At 30.9% G+C, this 16,202-nt stretch overlaps 2 protein-coding genes across 2 annotated transcripts; one reads left to right on the plus strand and one right to left on the minus strand.

The window, feature by feature from the left end:
- The first annotated feature begins 1,891 nt into the window (after positions 1-1,891).
- LOC133310710 (syntaxin-124-like) lies at positions 1,892-2,806 on the plus strand. The gene has a single exon (XM_061511681.1). The coding sequence runs from the start codon at positions 1,892-1,894 to the stop codon at positions 2,804-2,806; it is 915 nt and encodes a 304-aa protein (XP_061367665.1).
- A 3,359-nt stretch (positions 2,807-6,165) lies between these two features.
- LOC133310728 (vacuolar protein sorting-associated protein 28 homolog 2) lies at positions 6,166-8,075 on the minus strand. Its single transcript, XM_061511704.1, has 2 exons — positions 7,910-8,075; positions 6,166-7,276 (listed from the first exon to the last, which is right to left on the minus strand). The coding sequence occupies exon 2, from the start codon at positions 7,128-7,130 to the stop codon at positions 6,501-6,503; it is 630 nt and encodes a 209-aa protein (XP_061367688.1). The 5' UTR covers positions 7,131-7,276; positions 7,910-8,075; the 3' UTR covers positions 6,166-6,500.
- Between the last annotated feature and the right edge of the window lie 8,127 nt (positions 8,076-16,202).

Below are 16,202 nucleotides of genomic sequence, written 5' to 3' on the forward strand. Positions count from 1 at the left end.
TTTATGACTTACTCCCTATTTATTTATTTTTATTTGTTTTCAAATTTCAATTCCCTTATCTTTTAGGGAGAATGTTTTCAAAATTCAAATGAGATTGTGTATTATATCTAAATTATTTATTTTGGTAGTCTGTGTAATATCTAAATTAATCAATAAGCAACCCACTAATATACATTAAATTAGAATAATTTTTTTAGAATGACTTAGGAAGTGTTCGACTTTGTTTTTGTTTTTTAAAATTACTTTACAGAATAAAAATATCAAAACAATATGTTTGATGAAATTTTTTATGAGAATAGGTGGTAGCGGGGATGACAATTGACAACGGCTCCAAGTCTCCAACAGCGATGAATTGGAGTGAAAATAGAAAATTCATGAAAACAAGAATAAGAAAACAAAAATATTTAAATTGTGTTCTTTTCTATTAAAAAATAATATGGAGAATAAATTGTCAAAACAATCCTATAAAAAAAATAGGAACCCAATTCCCAAACAAGATTTGTTTTGTGTTTTAGTTCTTGAAATTAGAAAAATATTTTGTAGAACTAAAATCAAATAAAGCCTTAATCTCTTAACCTACTCTATTTAAGAAAATGACACACGTAATTCTTAACTTCTCTTTTTCAAATTTTAAATTTAAATTTTTTTCAAATTAATTACGCACATTATCTTTTTAATTTTAAATATTTTTAATATATATTTATATATTTATGATACTTTTTTATTTTACTTATAATTTTGTATTTTACTTCAAACTAATCATATATATTCCCTTATACATTTGCATATTTTCTTAAATATTTTTCAATTTTACTTGAATTTAAAAATACCCGTACAAGACATGAATAATGAATTTTTGGTAGTTGTTATTGTAAAACACAATATATATTTTTTGATAAATAAAACACAAATCTAATACAAGAGATACGATGCTCCGATTTCTCGAGCCTTCTCTTTTTTTGGCGGAATTAGAATTTGATGCTATGATTTCGTACTCAGTGCAAACGGCTGATTTGAATGAAAAGTCAATGTAGTCTTACTCAATTTTAATTTTTTTTATAACCTCAAAAAGTATTTCTTATTTGATGTTTATGTATAAAGCAATATAATTTATCCTCAACAAAAATTTGTATCGCTTATATAATACTAAATTCACTTAAATCAATGATTAAACTTTGTAAATAAAAATTAAGAAATGCATAAATAGAATGACTCAACAATGGAAAGTTATCCATAACATGCTTGATTCTAGCTAAAATTCTTCGTTGGGAGAAAGCAAAATCTATTTAACTTAAAATGGTATTGAGATGGGAACTTCTATTTAAAAAAACTATAATTTCAGCTCAAATACTCCTAAAAATAAAAGAGCAAAAGGGTTGATTGAGAGGACAGAAAAAAAAGATGACCAAGTCATAAACCAACTTGAGTACATTTAGAAACAGCAATGCCATTTGTTAATAATATATGAGGAACTAGTGGTGTATCAAACTTCTAAACACCCTTTTTTTTCTCATTAGTATCAAGTCAATTTGGCTGGTCCTTGTTTCATAGTTACCATAAGCCTCTAGAGTACCACCACAAGAAGAAGAAAAAAAAAAAACTTTTCTCCTCAGAACCTTTCGTTGGTGACAATTACTTGTTTTTGCCACCTTCTAGCTTCCTACCCTTTAGTTAACTGATCATAATCCAGAGGAGGATAAGGGCACAAACCCCTCAAGATTTTGTCACAGAAAGGAACATACACAACTTTGTTAGAAGACAATTATCTATGTTCTTATGAGCTTTCAGTTACTGGATTTACCAAGTACACAATAGACCACTTAACAAAGAAAAAACCAAAAACAAAATAAACACAAAGAAGGGTTAGTCATTGTTCATTAAATCTGCAAAAATGAACGACCTATTCTCAAGCTCCTTCAAAAAATACAGTGACTTGAAGCAGCAATCATACCTTGATGATGTGGAGGCTGGGAAGGAAGGCATCAATCTTGATAAATTCTTTGAAGATGTGGAGAATGTAAAAGAAGAAATGAGAGCAGTTGAAAAGCTCTATAGACAATTGCAAGAGGCTAATGAAGAGAGCAAAATTGTTCACAATGCTAAAACAATGAAAGAACTTCGAGCCAGAATGGATAAAGATGTTGAGCAGGTTCTAAAACGTGTCAAAATCATCAAAGGAAAGCTTGAAGCTTTAGAACGTTCTAATGCAGCAAATAGAAACCTTCCAGGGTGTGGTCCAGGTTCTTCAGCAGATAGAACCAGAACTTCTGTGGTTAGTGGCTTGGGAAAGAAACTCAAGGATATGATGGATGATTTTCAAGGGTTAAGAGCAAGAATGCAACTTGAGTATAAGGAAACAATAGAAAGAAGGTATTTCACAATAACAGGAGAGAAAGCAGATGAAGAAACTATAGAGAATTTGATATCAAGTGGAGAAAGTGAAAGTTTTCTTCAGAGAGCAATTCAAGAACAGGGTAGGGGTCAGATAATGGATACCATATCAGAAATTCAAGAAAGACATGATGCTGTTAAGGAAATAGAGAAAAACTTGATTGAACTTCATCAAGTGTTTTTGGACATGGCAGCTTTGGTAGAGTCTCAAGGTCAACAACTTAATAACATAGAGAGTCATGTTGCACATGCTAGTTCTTTTGTAAGAAGAGGCACAGAACAACTTCATGAAGCTAGAGATTATCAAAAGAGCTCAAGAAAATGGACATGTTATGCCATAATTCTTGTTATTGTCCTCATTGTTGTGCTCCTATTTCCTCTCTTGACATCACTTTTACCTCATTTGTTAACATGAAGAAATGAGACATAGAAGTCCCTTGTTGAGAACATTGCATCCTCAGGTGATTATGCATTCTAAAATGATCATAATTATACCTTGGACAGGTGAAAACAGTCATGAATTTCGTATGAAGAAACATTCAGAATGGCTTATCTGAAGTTCTTCTAGCATGTGACCTTGCTGAACCAAAGGATCCATAGAATAAAACAAAGTTATTCTGATTTTTTGGTTTTGGATTCCCATAGAATTGTAATAGGAAGAGAAGAACAGGAAACATGAACTTGACAATGTTGTAATAACAGGTTGACACATTTTTGGAACGGATACACATTTGAATTAGCTTTCTTCTTTTTCTTCTTTTTCTTCTATTCTTAATTGTTCCTACCCCATGATTGAATATCAAGTTCTTCAACCATTCAATCATTGCATGGATGGGTAATATATAGTATCCAAAAGAATTCGATCAGCCTACAGGGATATCACTCTTTTGAATTTAAAAAATAAACATAAAAATAAAATGGTATGATTTTAGAATTAAATCAATAAATATTGTGTAGTATATATTTAGGGTTTGGGATGTAATTTTGAGGTTTGGTAAAAAAAATGTACAATATTTTAATAAAATTCATAATAGAAGATGAAAGTAAATTTTTTAAAATACTCGTTATTTTTTTTTTCCTCCTAAATCCCAAGATGATGTCATTTTAAGATTATAGGAGATAACTTTATTTACAGTTGAAAAAAAAAAAAAACTTTTCCCATATATTTATTATTATAACTCTAAAGCTTCAAATCTCTTGACGCATTTTACAGATATTTGTTGGCATGCATTTAAAGGATGTTTTGATGCTGCACCAAATGTTTCCAGTGATAGAGGGGAAAGCCAGGTTATGTGATTAAGAAATTTCATGTTAGTCAGATACATCATCTTAAGGGTCTAAATACTAATTTTATTCTGGGGTCAAACATTAGCTTATATATTTTAAAAATAAGTTAGAAATTTTTTAATGGATTTCCAAATAATATTTTGAGCGCCGGATGTTATACATGTTCAATAGCCATAGTGATTTTTTATTTTATTTTTTGGATTTCATAACTTCAATATAACCTAGAGCCTAGAGGTACAAGATTAATCTGGAGTAGCATGACAATTATCCATAGTATTCTTGATATAGTAGCGTTATATAGCCACAAAAAAAAAAAAAAAAAGTTAGAACAATAGTATAAATTCCTCATCCATTATAATAGTTATCACATAACGGAAAATTTAAATAAAAAAAAAACCCACCTCTACTCGCTGCCCAAACTAAGCAAGCAGCAACCGTAGGTATTCTTCTCAGCTGGGATAATGTTGTGTGAATTAAGTAACATTCATCCACTAGGAGTCTTCTCTTTTTTCTTCCCATGTAATTATTATGTTGCAATATCATTATATCTTTTCTTTCGTCCATGCTAAAATATCATTTTCATCGCTTAAAACTTGTGTTAACATCAATTTGGTCATATCAATTTAGTTTCTAAAAGATAAAAATTAACATCAATTTTAGTCCATTAAAAAAATTGTCATCAATTCAGTCCATCAATAATTGAAAAATGACACTAATTCAGTCATCAATTATAAGTAGTTGATATCAATTTAGCTCCTTAAACATAAGGAATAATATCAATTTAATATTTCAATCTTTTGGTTTGTGCACAAAATAATAATTTTAATATGACTTTTCGTTATTGATAAACTAAATATTATTATCGGAGGACTAAATTATATCACCTATCATTTAGGAGTTAAAAATAATGTTAATCCAACCTTTCTCACAAAATTTTGTGGCAAAGCCTAATGTCTGGCAAGCTTATGCCTTAGGCAGGCATCTCGAAGATTCGAAAAAAATCTAGCCACGTCTCATCAACTAAATTCAAGAAAAAATTTAGCCACATTTTATTAGCAGAATTTCATTTGTGTAGAGTTTCATATCTTATTGTCCAAAAAAAAACTATATATTGTTTACAGATGCTTTTGTATTTAAAAAAAAAAATTGACAAAGCCAATATATACAAAAAATATGTTATTTGCACAATAATCATGAAATAAATTTTAATTTTTCAAAAAACCGATCCAATTCAAATCGAAAAAAATTAGATTAGATTGAATTGGATCGGATTGGATTTGAAAAAAAATTCAACTGAATGGATGATTACTTGATCAAACCGAAGGATTGGATCAGATGATTTTTGCTTTCAAAATAGATCTAATCCAGACCGCGAACACTCCTAAATGTGATCAACTTATACTGATGTAAAAATAATAAATCTTACACCAAATCTTAATCGCTGATATCCGTGAATCTAACGATTATAATTTATTGAAAATTAATAATTAATTAATAAATGTGAACCAATAAATTATAATTGTTAGATTCACAAAAGTAAAAAGTTAAAATTTTATATAAAACTTATTATTTAAATAGAATCCTTCCCTATTATTGTTGGATTGACGCAATTCCTTAAAATTGAAGAAAGTGATTGGTTCACATTTGTGCTTGCCACACCCATAACGTGTGTAGAGCCAAAACGTTGGGCAGTAATGATTTGTAGTACTCAATAAGAATGATAAGTTCCACGTATCTATTATAACAAGTAGAGATATGCAAGAGTCGAATTGAATTAAATTTTTTAAAGAACTGAACCAAACTCGTTTAAACCAATTCGGTTCAAAAAACTAAAGATTTTTTTTACCCCACACCGATTCGGCTCGCTTCAAAACCAATTCGGTTCGGCTCAGTTCGATTCAAAAACTATTCGATTTGTTTTGAAATCAATTCGGGTCGAATTTATTTTGAAAAAAAAAAAAAATAAACAAAAAATTAAAGAAATAAAGTTCGGTTCTTAAACTTGTTTCTAAAACTAGTAATTCGGTTCATCAATTGATTCTTTAAACACCAATTTGGTTCATGAACAAATTCAGATCATAGTTCAATTCAATTTTTTAATTATAAATAATACAATTCTTGTCGTAGTTTAAGTCAATTTCTATCTGAAGTTTAAAATGGATAAAAAAATATCACAAAATGTTTTGTTATAACGGATTATAAACCAAAGTCAATTTTTATACTGCAGGTAGAGTAATTTTAAAATGAAAAAGATTATATTTACAAACTCTTACAAACTACACTAAATATGACCAATCATACTTCAATCAATAATATATGACTAATTATGCTTAGTGTAATTTGTAAAAAAAAATTGTAAACTGACCGTTCTTTTTTTAAAAATAAATCACATAGTAGTAAACTATAATTTCCCATGAATAAGCACACCATCTCGTCTTGACTTGTATTTTAGCAAAACCAATTCTAGCTAACTGACTTTTCCTTTTAATATATTACTTATATCAGGTACAAACAACCCCACATTTTTCTTGAATCTTTGAACTACATCAAGTAATATAAAAGAGAGACAAAGACAAACCACTGTAAAAACTCACGTTTCTGTAAGATTTTCACCCTTGCTAGTACAGAGAAGCTCAAACAAAACAATATAAAATAAAGCTTTACTGATCAGCACAAAGCCATAATATGTAAATATCCAGGATCCAGCCTTAAAAATGCATAAGCTGTCACCAAATAGAAAATTCCTTTCCAATCAACAAGATCAGTAACCAAAGGTGGGAAAAATGGAAATTCGGATTCAATTTACAAACACCACCACTCAATCATGTACCAGCATTAGGCAGAGCTGCCATAAAGGAATTGTAAGAAGACTCAAGATCAAAGTGAAGCTGCCGAGCCTGTTGTTCTGTCAACTCATCAGCTGCACCCATCTTAGCTAACCTTGCAATCCATTCCTTCATTTTTGTTTTCCCCTCAAAATCAGGTGGCAGAATTGTCAACTTATTGAGTGAAGCATTAAGGTCAGAGAGCAAAGGGTGCACCTGATCCACAGCCACCATGTTAAGTTTCAAGGAATCCATTGCTGTAATGAAATTCTGCACACACTCAGCCACAATGGCAGCTGATGTGGATGAAGAGGCCGCAGCAGCCGCCCGGTGCTCCACGGTAGCAGGCACGCCAGAAATCACAAGGCGATTAATTGCTGATGGGCACTCCATCTTGTAAGTGTCTGCAAAACGCTCAATGCTAGGCACAGTGTCTTTGAGGGTGGAAGCTAAGGTTTTGAAATGAGCTATTAGCTTCTGGCACTCTAGCTCATATTCCTGAGGTGAGATTATGTCTCTAACATAAGCTTTCTCAAGTCTCTCAGTGGCCTTTATAATAGCGTAGAGCTCAGCAAAGTTGTCATACATTTCTCTCTCCCGCTTGTCATTCCATAGCTTAACCTCCATAGTACTACTAATGAGTATATGAATACACTGTATTCAGATGAGTATATGGATACACTGTATTCAGATTAGATTACACAGTGGTTTTCGTGACGGTGGAGGATTGGAGAAGAGAACGGGACACGCGCAAAGAGAAGGGTCCTTCTTCACTGGAAAAAAATACACACCATAACTCAAAACATAGCCAGTAAGTTAACTACTGCTAAGATCACAACACCACAAGTGGAATCCAAGAACTAATACCATTATTTCATCACATCACACATCAAAATGCAAACAAAAGTTACAAAGCGGTGTACTAGATGAGTTACATATTCAAAGTTGACTACTGAAATAAAGACCCAACAGAAGAAAAATTCTAAAAATCCTAACTTTCTATCAGATAAACAAGAAGTGATTCAAGATAGTCAACCAAACATGTATTTCTGTAATTTCTCTTTTGAAATTGAAAACGAATGCAAAATGGGTATTTAAAAAAAATAAAACTTTAAAGAGTTCTAGGTTTCTGGAATTTTCTTCAAATTTCTCAGCAAACAATAAACAGCACAAGAAGGGGGACATAAACATTGACGAAAACAAACAAATCAGCATGAGAAACAGTTAGGCATGAAAAAAAAAACCCATCTCAAACAAAATCCAATTCCCAAATCCTAAATTCCCAAAATCGATAAACCTAAAACCAATAATAAAGAGAAAGCAGTGAATAATTAACAACATATAAACATAAATTTGGAAGAAGAAAAAAAAAAAAGATAGAGAGAAGAAAGGAAAGAGAGACTTACAAGAACCGAAAGACGATTGAAATTGAAATGCTACGAGGGAAGGGGGGAGTCCCTTATGGTTTTGTATAGAATGGATTGCATGAGATGAATCTGGTGCGGTGCAGTCCACGAGAGAGAAAAGGGTTTGCGTGTGGGCTCCCACATGTTATTATTGCTGCACTGCTTACGGCATCGACGTGTAGCAGTTGGAAACCAAATAACTAATAAGCAAAAGCAAATGCTCAAATCTCAATGCTCTTTCATTTTTCCCTCTTCTTTTTCACACTATTTTGCAACCTCCTCAACAATACAATTTATACAAAATAATTGTTGACTATTTTGTTGTTCTTCTTGGAATACATTCATGTGAAATCACCAATTACTATTTAAAAAATAATAATAGATATTTCTTAACCTAACCTGACCTAACTATTTTGAACTAACTTTATTATTATTATTTTATCTATTGCAGGTCTACATTTTTTTGTCAGAGTGATATAAATGTACTACACCGGTCTATAAGAACCTATAATTTAACCTATATTAAGTCAAATTTATCTTATTATAAATAGTTAAATAGAACTTTTTTAGGCGTTTTTTTGTATATGTGCCTATTAGCCTATAGGTCGACCTATATTATATTATTTATTTTAAATAAAATAAATAAAATATTATTTTAATAATTTTAAATAATAAAATACTATATATTTTTTTAATTATTGAATATTTAATAGATTTAAACAGGACACAGGCCTAGGCCAAGACTTTTGTTTTTTAAATATAGGTCAAACCAGACTTGTAATTTGGACCTACACAGATCAACAGGCCAGGCCAAATAATTTTTTTTTGTATATGTTTAACCTATTTAAGTCAAAGCCTAGACTAGCTTAGCTTATTTACATTCCTAATCTTATACCCTACACTACACCAGCCAGAATCACTTCTCCACTTATTTTTAATGAATATGAATTTTGGGGTTCCTCAATAAAATTTGAACTATTCAATCGTAAATAGTTCCTATAGAAACTAAAAATTTAATGATTACACAATTAAGATGAATATTATTGTGCATTATTGCTTAGTGACAAGACACTATCAACTTGTTCTATTTGGATTAATAGGTTATAATTAAACATTGATCCCAGCTCATTCTTTCAATGCTAGATTTGAATGGAATGTAATAATGAATAAAAAATGGTAAACTATACATAATTGAAACCCTACCATGATGCTTTGATAGTCTTTTTGTGTGGTCTCTTTCTCTTGGTAGGAATTTGATTTCTCTTTTGGTTGTTTCACTGATGAAGACTACTGCCTAAATCTTTCGATGGCAGTCCTCTGCATTTTTTCCCCATGTTGTTATATTTTATTTTTTATTTTTTTTTATAATTTTATCACAAACCTAACATTTTTTTTATATACATGAAAAGATTGTCTTTCAATTTCTCTAATTTGTCTTTATTCAGTGGTTTAAACTTTTGTATTGAAATAATTATTTATACGACAAGGAAAAAACAAAAATTAAAACTTTAGATTTATGAAGTAGGGTCATCACCTTGAGAAGGTCATAACCTTCAAATCTATTGAGCAAATTTGTAAATTATCTGATCAAAGTACGATAAAAAAAAAAAAAAAAAAAAAAAGCAGCAAGGTCTCTTGTGGTAGGAAGAAACGTTATTTGAAAGATAAAACTTGGTCATTGTGATCGACCCTTTGAATGGTGATTGCTACATAGTTAATCTACTATTCCCATTTGGGTCCATAGATTGTAATAAATAATTGAGCAAATGCTTAGTTACATATTAACTTTAATTTCATCCTAAATTAATTAGAATTAGATTTGTTTATGAAATTAAATAAAAAATAAGAAAAGAATAAATAAATATATAAAAATTTAAATATTATTTGAAACATAATAAATAATGACTCTACCCTACAATGTTAATAGCATTTATTTATCCTGAGACAATTACATGTCAATTCATTTCGCATTTCATTATGTTCTTATTTTTCCTGAATTAAATTTCGGTCGATTTTTTATTATTATTATTATATTTTTATAACAAACTTATGTCCTTTGAGTTAGCTTATAAGGTTCTTCGAAAAATATATCAATCCATGTACTCAATTATCAAGCTATAAGTAAATTTAAAAAAAAAAATTCCTGCAATCCATTGCTTGAGAGATGTAACTGTCCGCGCTATGAATTTTTGGTAGCCCAATTAGATATGGGATTAGCATCAGTTTATGGACCAAGAGGAAATATTAAAACGTGGCCCAATTTGAATATATGTTTAAGGGGTATGTATATCTGTAGGCAACACTTAAAATTACCATCAGTCTTAAATGTCTCAGGTTATAAAATATATATCGCGTTTTTTTGTCTTTTTTTCATTGATTTTTTTTTTTTTACTTTGTACCAAAGGTCATAGGAGTTAAGAGTTTCCAAATCAAGTTTGTTTATAAAAGGTAATAAGAGTAAAATAATAAGTAAGGGAAAATAGGAGATAAAAATTATTTCCTGCAATCCTAAAATTACGTCATTTTTAATGAAGAATATTTTAAAAAAATTTATTTGTTTTTTTGTTATATAAATTTTATTAAAACATACTCTATTAATTGTTCCAACTCTCAAAATAACATAATTTTAAAGTTGCTGAAAGTAATTTTATCTCATGTGATAAGAGAAACGATAAACTCAATAAGTAAATATTTTTGTAATGCATCCTCTCTATATATATATAAACAAAATCATTATTTAGAAAGAGTGAAAGAAATGGGAAACTCTCTAGGTTACAAAATTTATTTATCCCCTTACCAAGGGAGAAGGAAAAAAAATATGTTCGGAAACAAATAATTTCCTACAAAAAAAAAATTACTTTCTGAACTCCCGCCCCCCTCTCCTCCTTATTTTTTGAGTTCGAAGTTTACCCAAATTTAATTTGTTGTAAAGATTATAAATTAGAACAAAGTGATAAAACTTTTTAAAACCTTCCATCGGATCCTTATATTCATAAAATAAATAGTACTATTGAATTAATTTGCACGTAATCATTAATATCACAATTTTTTATCATTATATTAAAAAAAAATTGTACAATTCTCTCACATCATTTGTTTTGGCACTTATCTCTTCCATACTTTAGAAATGTTTTTCACAAGAGTTAAAGTTATTTATATTTTCATAAAAAATATTTGATTTTTGACTTCTACTTTTTATAGAAGCTAAAAAATTTAGCTTAAAAAAAGTTGGATTTTAACTTTTTTTTTGTGACTTCTGCTTTTTTAAATCAGACATCCAAATGAACTTCAAGTGCAGCTTTTTTTAGAGAAAAAACAGGTTTTGGAGAGAGAAAAAGCTCATCCAAACGGGCTCTTAATGGCAACACTAACAGCTCGTTTGTGTTTACAAATCTAAAACAAACTTTGTTGGTAATATATGAGATGTCTAGAAATGGAATGACATTTACTACTCTTTTGCTTGATGTTGGAATGAATGAAGTTTACTCTCTCAACAAACAAATATTAGTAATTACCTTTTTTCTTCAAAGTGCTCACAGATAATTGGGCATATGAACATACAGAGGCCGTATGCACGGACACAGATACAATTAAGGGCATGATAAATTCTTGTATTGATGGAAGTTTGATTGAACAGGGAGTGAATTTGATCACTTTGAGGAGATCAGAGCTGATTGCTTTCAATTTTTTTCTTTTTTGCAACTATTAGTAGCTTACTTAGTTATCATTATGCTTCTATTTGGGTTGTTTTCAACTATGTTTCATATATTAGAAAATTATTTGCCTTATTCAAGGGAGGAATACTCATAAACTTAACATATATGCATTAACTATCCGTAGAAGATTTTCCCTTTAAGGAACTTCCACAATAGTGCCTTTAATTAGCTCTTTTTACAATGGAACGTGAAACCTTATGGTTCCTTGTATTTTTGCAATTGGTAGTTGACGTTTTATCTAGTGCAAATATTTGGTTTTCTTCAATTATGAAGCAGTTTCACCCTAAGCAAAAGATGGTTGTTGCTAGAGCAATTGGCTTAGGAAAATCTACTCCATTAACCAATATTTTAAGAGAAGTTCCTAATACTAAAAGAACTTTGGAAGAGTGTGCAAAGTTTGCACATGTTTCTCAAAGAAGGATACAATCAATTGCTCATGCTCTTTCTCAGAATGATGACATATTTATTTTGGTTGATCCATTCAATATTATAGATGCATCTGCTGCCACAAAATTGTGTGATGAATACATCATGGTCATCATTTGTAGTGATGAAATTGAGACTCTCACCTCGAATGAGCTAAGTATTGATATAAACTTGATCTAGGTGTCCGCTAAAGGTGTTGAGAAAGAGCACATTATCCTTCTAGTAGCCAGAGCTCCTAAGACTGTAATTTAGAATGCTCTAACCTACATGGATTTCGATGGAAATTGGCATTAGCATCAAGTTAACAAAGGGAACCCTAAGCAGGTATTCCCCCTTTGCAACTGCAAAGAGGATGTCAATAACAAGGTTCATGTAGTGCTTGATAAGTTTGCTGAGCTCAAACTTCAATCTGTAGGTGTTAAACGACAAGAATACCATGAGGAGTTACCATCCATATTAAAGTATTTATGCAAGGTTGAAATTGCAAATCTCCTTACTTGTGCAAATAGTTCTTAGAGAAAGTTGTTGAACCAATTCCTTTGTGCATGCAACCTGGAGTGTCCTTTTTGTTGTTGCCTTTACTTACATGTGAAATGCAGAAAGACAGGGCAGCTGACATCTTGAGCGTGCATCCTTGTGAATTTAGGCCTGAGCGCTCCAACAAACTAGGAGATGAGTTTGAGCTGATCATAAACCGTAAACCTCTAACAAGACTAGGATGTTGGGGCCTCTTGATTGATATACACATGGAAGTTGGACAACTTGTCATTCAATACTGGAAAAAAAAGTCATGGAATGAAGCCAAACATAGATCACAGGCTTAAGAAATTCAAAGTTTGAAATATGCATTTATCATTTGCCTTATAGCATTCAAATTTATGGATGCAACCAGAAAAGCAAGCCTTGCCAGATTCATAACTCATTCTAGTCAACCAAACTGTGAGATAGGAAAATAGAATGCCTTGGGGAAATAAAATTTGAAATACTAGCTGAACATGTTATTTCTATTGTAATTGAATTGGCATATGACTCTAGCTTTGAATGGTTTAGTGGTGCAAAGTTTTTCTATCTGTGTTGTACACTCATATGTCCCTGCATTATTGCTCAATGTATCATCTTTGATCTGGTTAGTAAAGCAACTCAACCTCAAGGACGAGGTTGGTTTAAAGAGGGATGGAATATAGTAACCCAAGTATTACACATTTGATGTAAGCTACTAGAATCTTCTTTATAATTTGCTAGGATTTTCTATATTTTATTTGAGTAATTTTCTTTATTATTTTTCGTTAGTCTGTTAAGGCAAATTTGGTGTCACTTTATGTTAAATAGAGAGCATGAGTAATGAAAAAGATGTCAGAAAAAGATGTTAGTAATTATCCTTTGTCTTTAAAGTGCTCACAGATAATTGGGTATATGAACATACAAAGGCCATATACACAGGCACATATACACTCAAGGGCATGATAAATTCTTGTATTGATGGAAGTTTGATTGAACAGGGAGCGAATTTGATCACTTTGAGGGGATCAAAGCTTACCGCTTTCAAAAAAAAATTCAACTATTAGTAACTTATAGTTATCACTATGCTTCTATTTGGGTTGTTTCAGCTATGTTTCATATATTAGAAAATTATTTGTATTATTCTAGGAGAGGAATACTCATAAACTTGACATATATGCATCAACTACCCGTAGAAGATTTTCCCTTTAAGGAACTGTCACGAGTGCCTTGAATTAGCTCTTTTTACAATGGAACGTGAAAACTTATGGTTCCTTATATCTCTGCAATTGGTAGCTGACGATTTATCTAGTGAAAATATTTGATTTTCTTCAACTACGAAGCAGTTTAAACCTGGGCAAAAGATGGTTGTTGCTAGAGCAATTGGCTAAGGAAAATCTACTCTCTTAATAGATATAGATATTTTAAGAGAAGTTTCTAATACTAAGAGAACTTTGGAAGAGTATGCAAAGTTTGTGCATGTTTCTCAAAGAATGATGCAATCAATTGCTCGTGCTCTTTCTTAGAATGATGACATATTTCTTTTGGTTAATCCATTCAATGTTATAGATGCATATGCCGCCACAAAATTGTGTGATGAATACATCATGGTCATCATTTGTAGTGAAGAAACTGAGACTCTCACCTTGAATGAGCTAAGTATTAATATAAATTTGATCTAGGTGTCCGCTAAAGGTGTTGAGAAAGAGCACATTAACCTTCTAGTAGCCAAAGCTCCTATGGCTGTAATTTAGAATGCTCTAACCTACATGGATTTTGATGGAAATTGGCATTGGCATCAGGTTAACAAAGGGACTCCTAAGCAGGTATTCCCCGTTTGTAACTGCAAAGAGGATGTCAATAACAAGGTTCATGCAGTTCTTGATAAGTTTGCTGAGCTCAGACTTTAATCTGTAGGTGTTAAATGACAAGAAGACCCTGAGGAGTTACCATCCATATTAAAGTATTTATGCAAGATTGTAATTGCAAATCTCTTTACTTGAGCAAAGAGTTCTTAGAGAAAGTTGTTGAACCAATTCCTTTGTGCATGCAACATGGAGTGTCATTTTTGTTGTTGCCTTTACTCACATTTGAAATGCAAAAAGACAGGGCAACTAACATCTTGAGCTTGCATCCTTGTAAATTTAGGCTTGAGCACTCCAACAAACTAGGAGATGAGTTTGAGCTGATCAAAAACCATGAACCTATAACAAGACTAGGATGTTGGGGCCTCTTGATTAATATGAACATGGAAGGTGGATAACTTGTCATTAAATACTCGAAAAAAAAAGTCATGGAATGAAGCCAAACATAGATCACAAGCTTATGAAATTCAAAGTTTGAAATATACATTTATCATTTGCCTTACTGCATTCAAATCTATGGATGTAACTAGAAAAACAAGCCTTGTGAGATTCATAATTTATTCTAGTCAACCAAACTATGAGATAGGAAAATGGAATACCTTGGGGAGATAAAATTTGAAATACTGGCTGAACATGTTATTTCTATTTGAACTGAACTGGCATATAACTCTACCTTAGAATGGTTTGGAGGTGCAAAGTTTTCTTATCTGTGTTGTACACTCATACATCCCTGCATTGTTGTTCAATGTATCATCTTTGATCCAGTTGGTAAAGAAATTCAACCTCAAGGACGAGGTTGGTTTGAAGAGGGATAGAATGTAGTAACCTAAGTATTGTGCATTCCTTATAAGCTACTAGAATCTTCTTTATAATTTGCTAGCATTTTCTATATTTTATTTGAGTAATCTTATTTTTATATATATATATATATATTATTTATTTTTATTTTTATTTTTATCTCTTCGTACCTTTCATTTGAGTTCATTTACCACTTACCCCAATTAGTTTGGGATAAAGGTGTTGTTGATGTTGATGTTAATTTTTCGTTAGTTTGTTAAGGAAAATGTGGTGTCACTTTATGTTAAATAGAGAACATGAGTAATGAAAAAGATATCAGAAAATTGCAAGACAACTCTTACTCTCTCTTTCCATCCCTCTTACTCTTTAATCTTCCCTTTACTTCTCTATATTAATCATCTTCTTCTTTAATATCTTCTGTGTATAACCAATTGTACCATTATAGACACGGTCAAAATTACCAGTGCAGGTTGTTTAAATAGGCTAAAGGAAGGCTATGTAATTCAAAATGCATGGTTAAAATCCTCTGACAATGGTCATGTTTGGTAGAGATATTCCTTAACAGTAGCCTTGGGAAAACCTAGTAATAATAACATCATCAATTTAGACTAAAGTAAAATGTTTATTTTGTTCATATAAAGATATATGTATTAGGAAATATTACGAGTCTATAGATTCTCTCATCTTTCATTTTATATCATGTGAGAATTCTTTGTCATTTATTCATATATGAATAGTCATAATTTTAATAACAAAGTCATAAAATGAAAAAGAAAAAAATGATCATTTTAATAACGGTTCATCTATTAATGAATGACTATGATATTAAAATGAAACACTAGATCGTAAAAAAAAATTGAAAAAGAGACGAAAGCTTAACCTACTTTCATAGGTCTAAAAGGACATGCCCCGATATATGTTTGTGTGGCTTGTTTGGTTTCTATTACAAATAATTTGTGGTTTTAAAAATTTTGAAACGAAAAAACTAGT

Source organism: Gastrolobium bilobum, unplaced genomic scaffold, assembly GCF_033153095.1.
Source record: "Gastrolobium bilobum isolate Gb01-03AN ecotype WA unplaced genomic scaffold, APGP_CSIRO_Gbil_v1 utg10862, whole genome shotgun sequence".
Taxonomy (NCBI): Eukaryota; Viridiplantae; Streptophyta; class Magnoliopsida; order Fabales; family Fabaceae; genus Gastrolobium; species Gastrolobium bilobum.

Excerpts from the sequence above, each read along its gene's own strand:
- LOC133310710 (XM_061511681.1), top strand. The coding sequence starts at position 1,892 with ATGAACGACCTATTCTCAAGCTCCTTCAAAAAATACAGTGACTTGAAG.
- LOC133310728 (XM_061511704.1), bottom strand. The coding sequence starts at position 7,130 with ATGGAGGTTAAGCTATGGAATGACAAGCGGGAGAGAGAAATGTATGAC.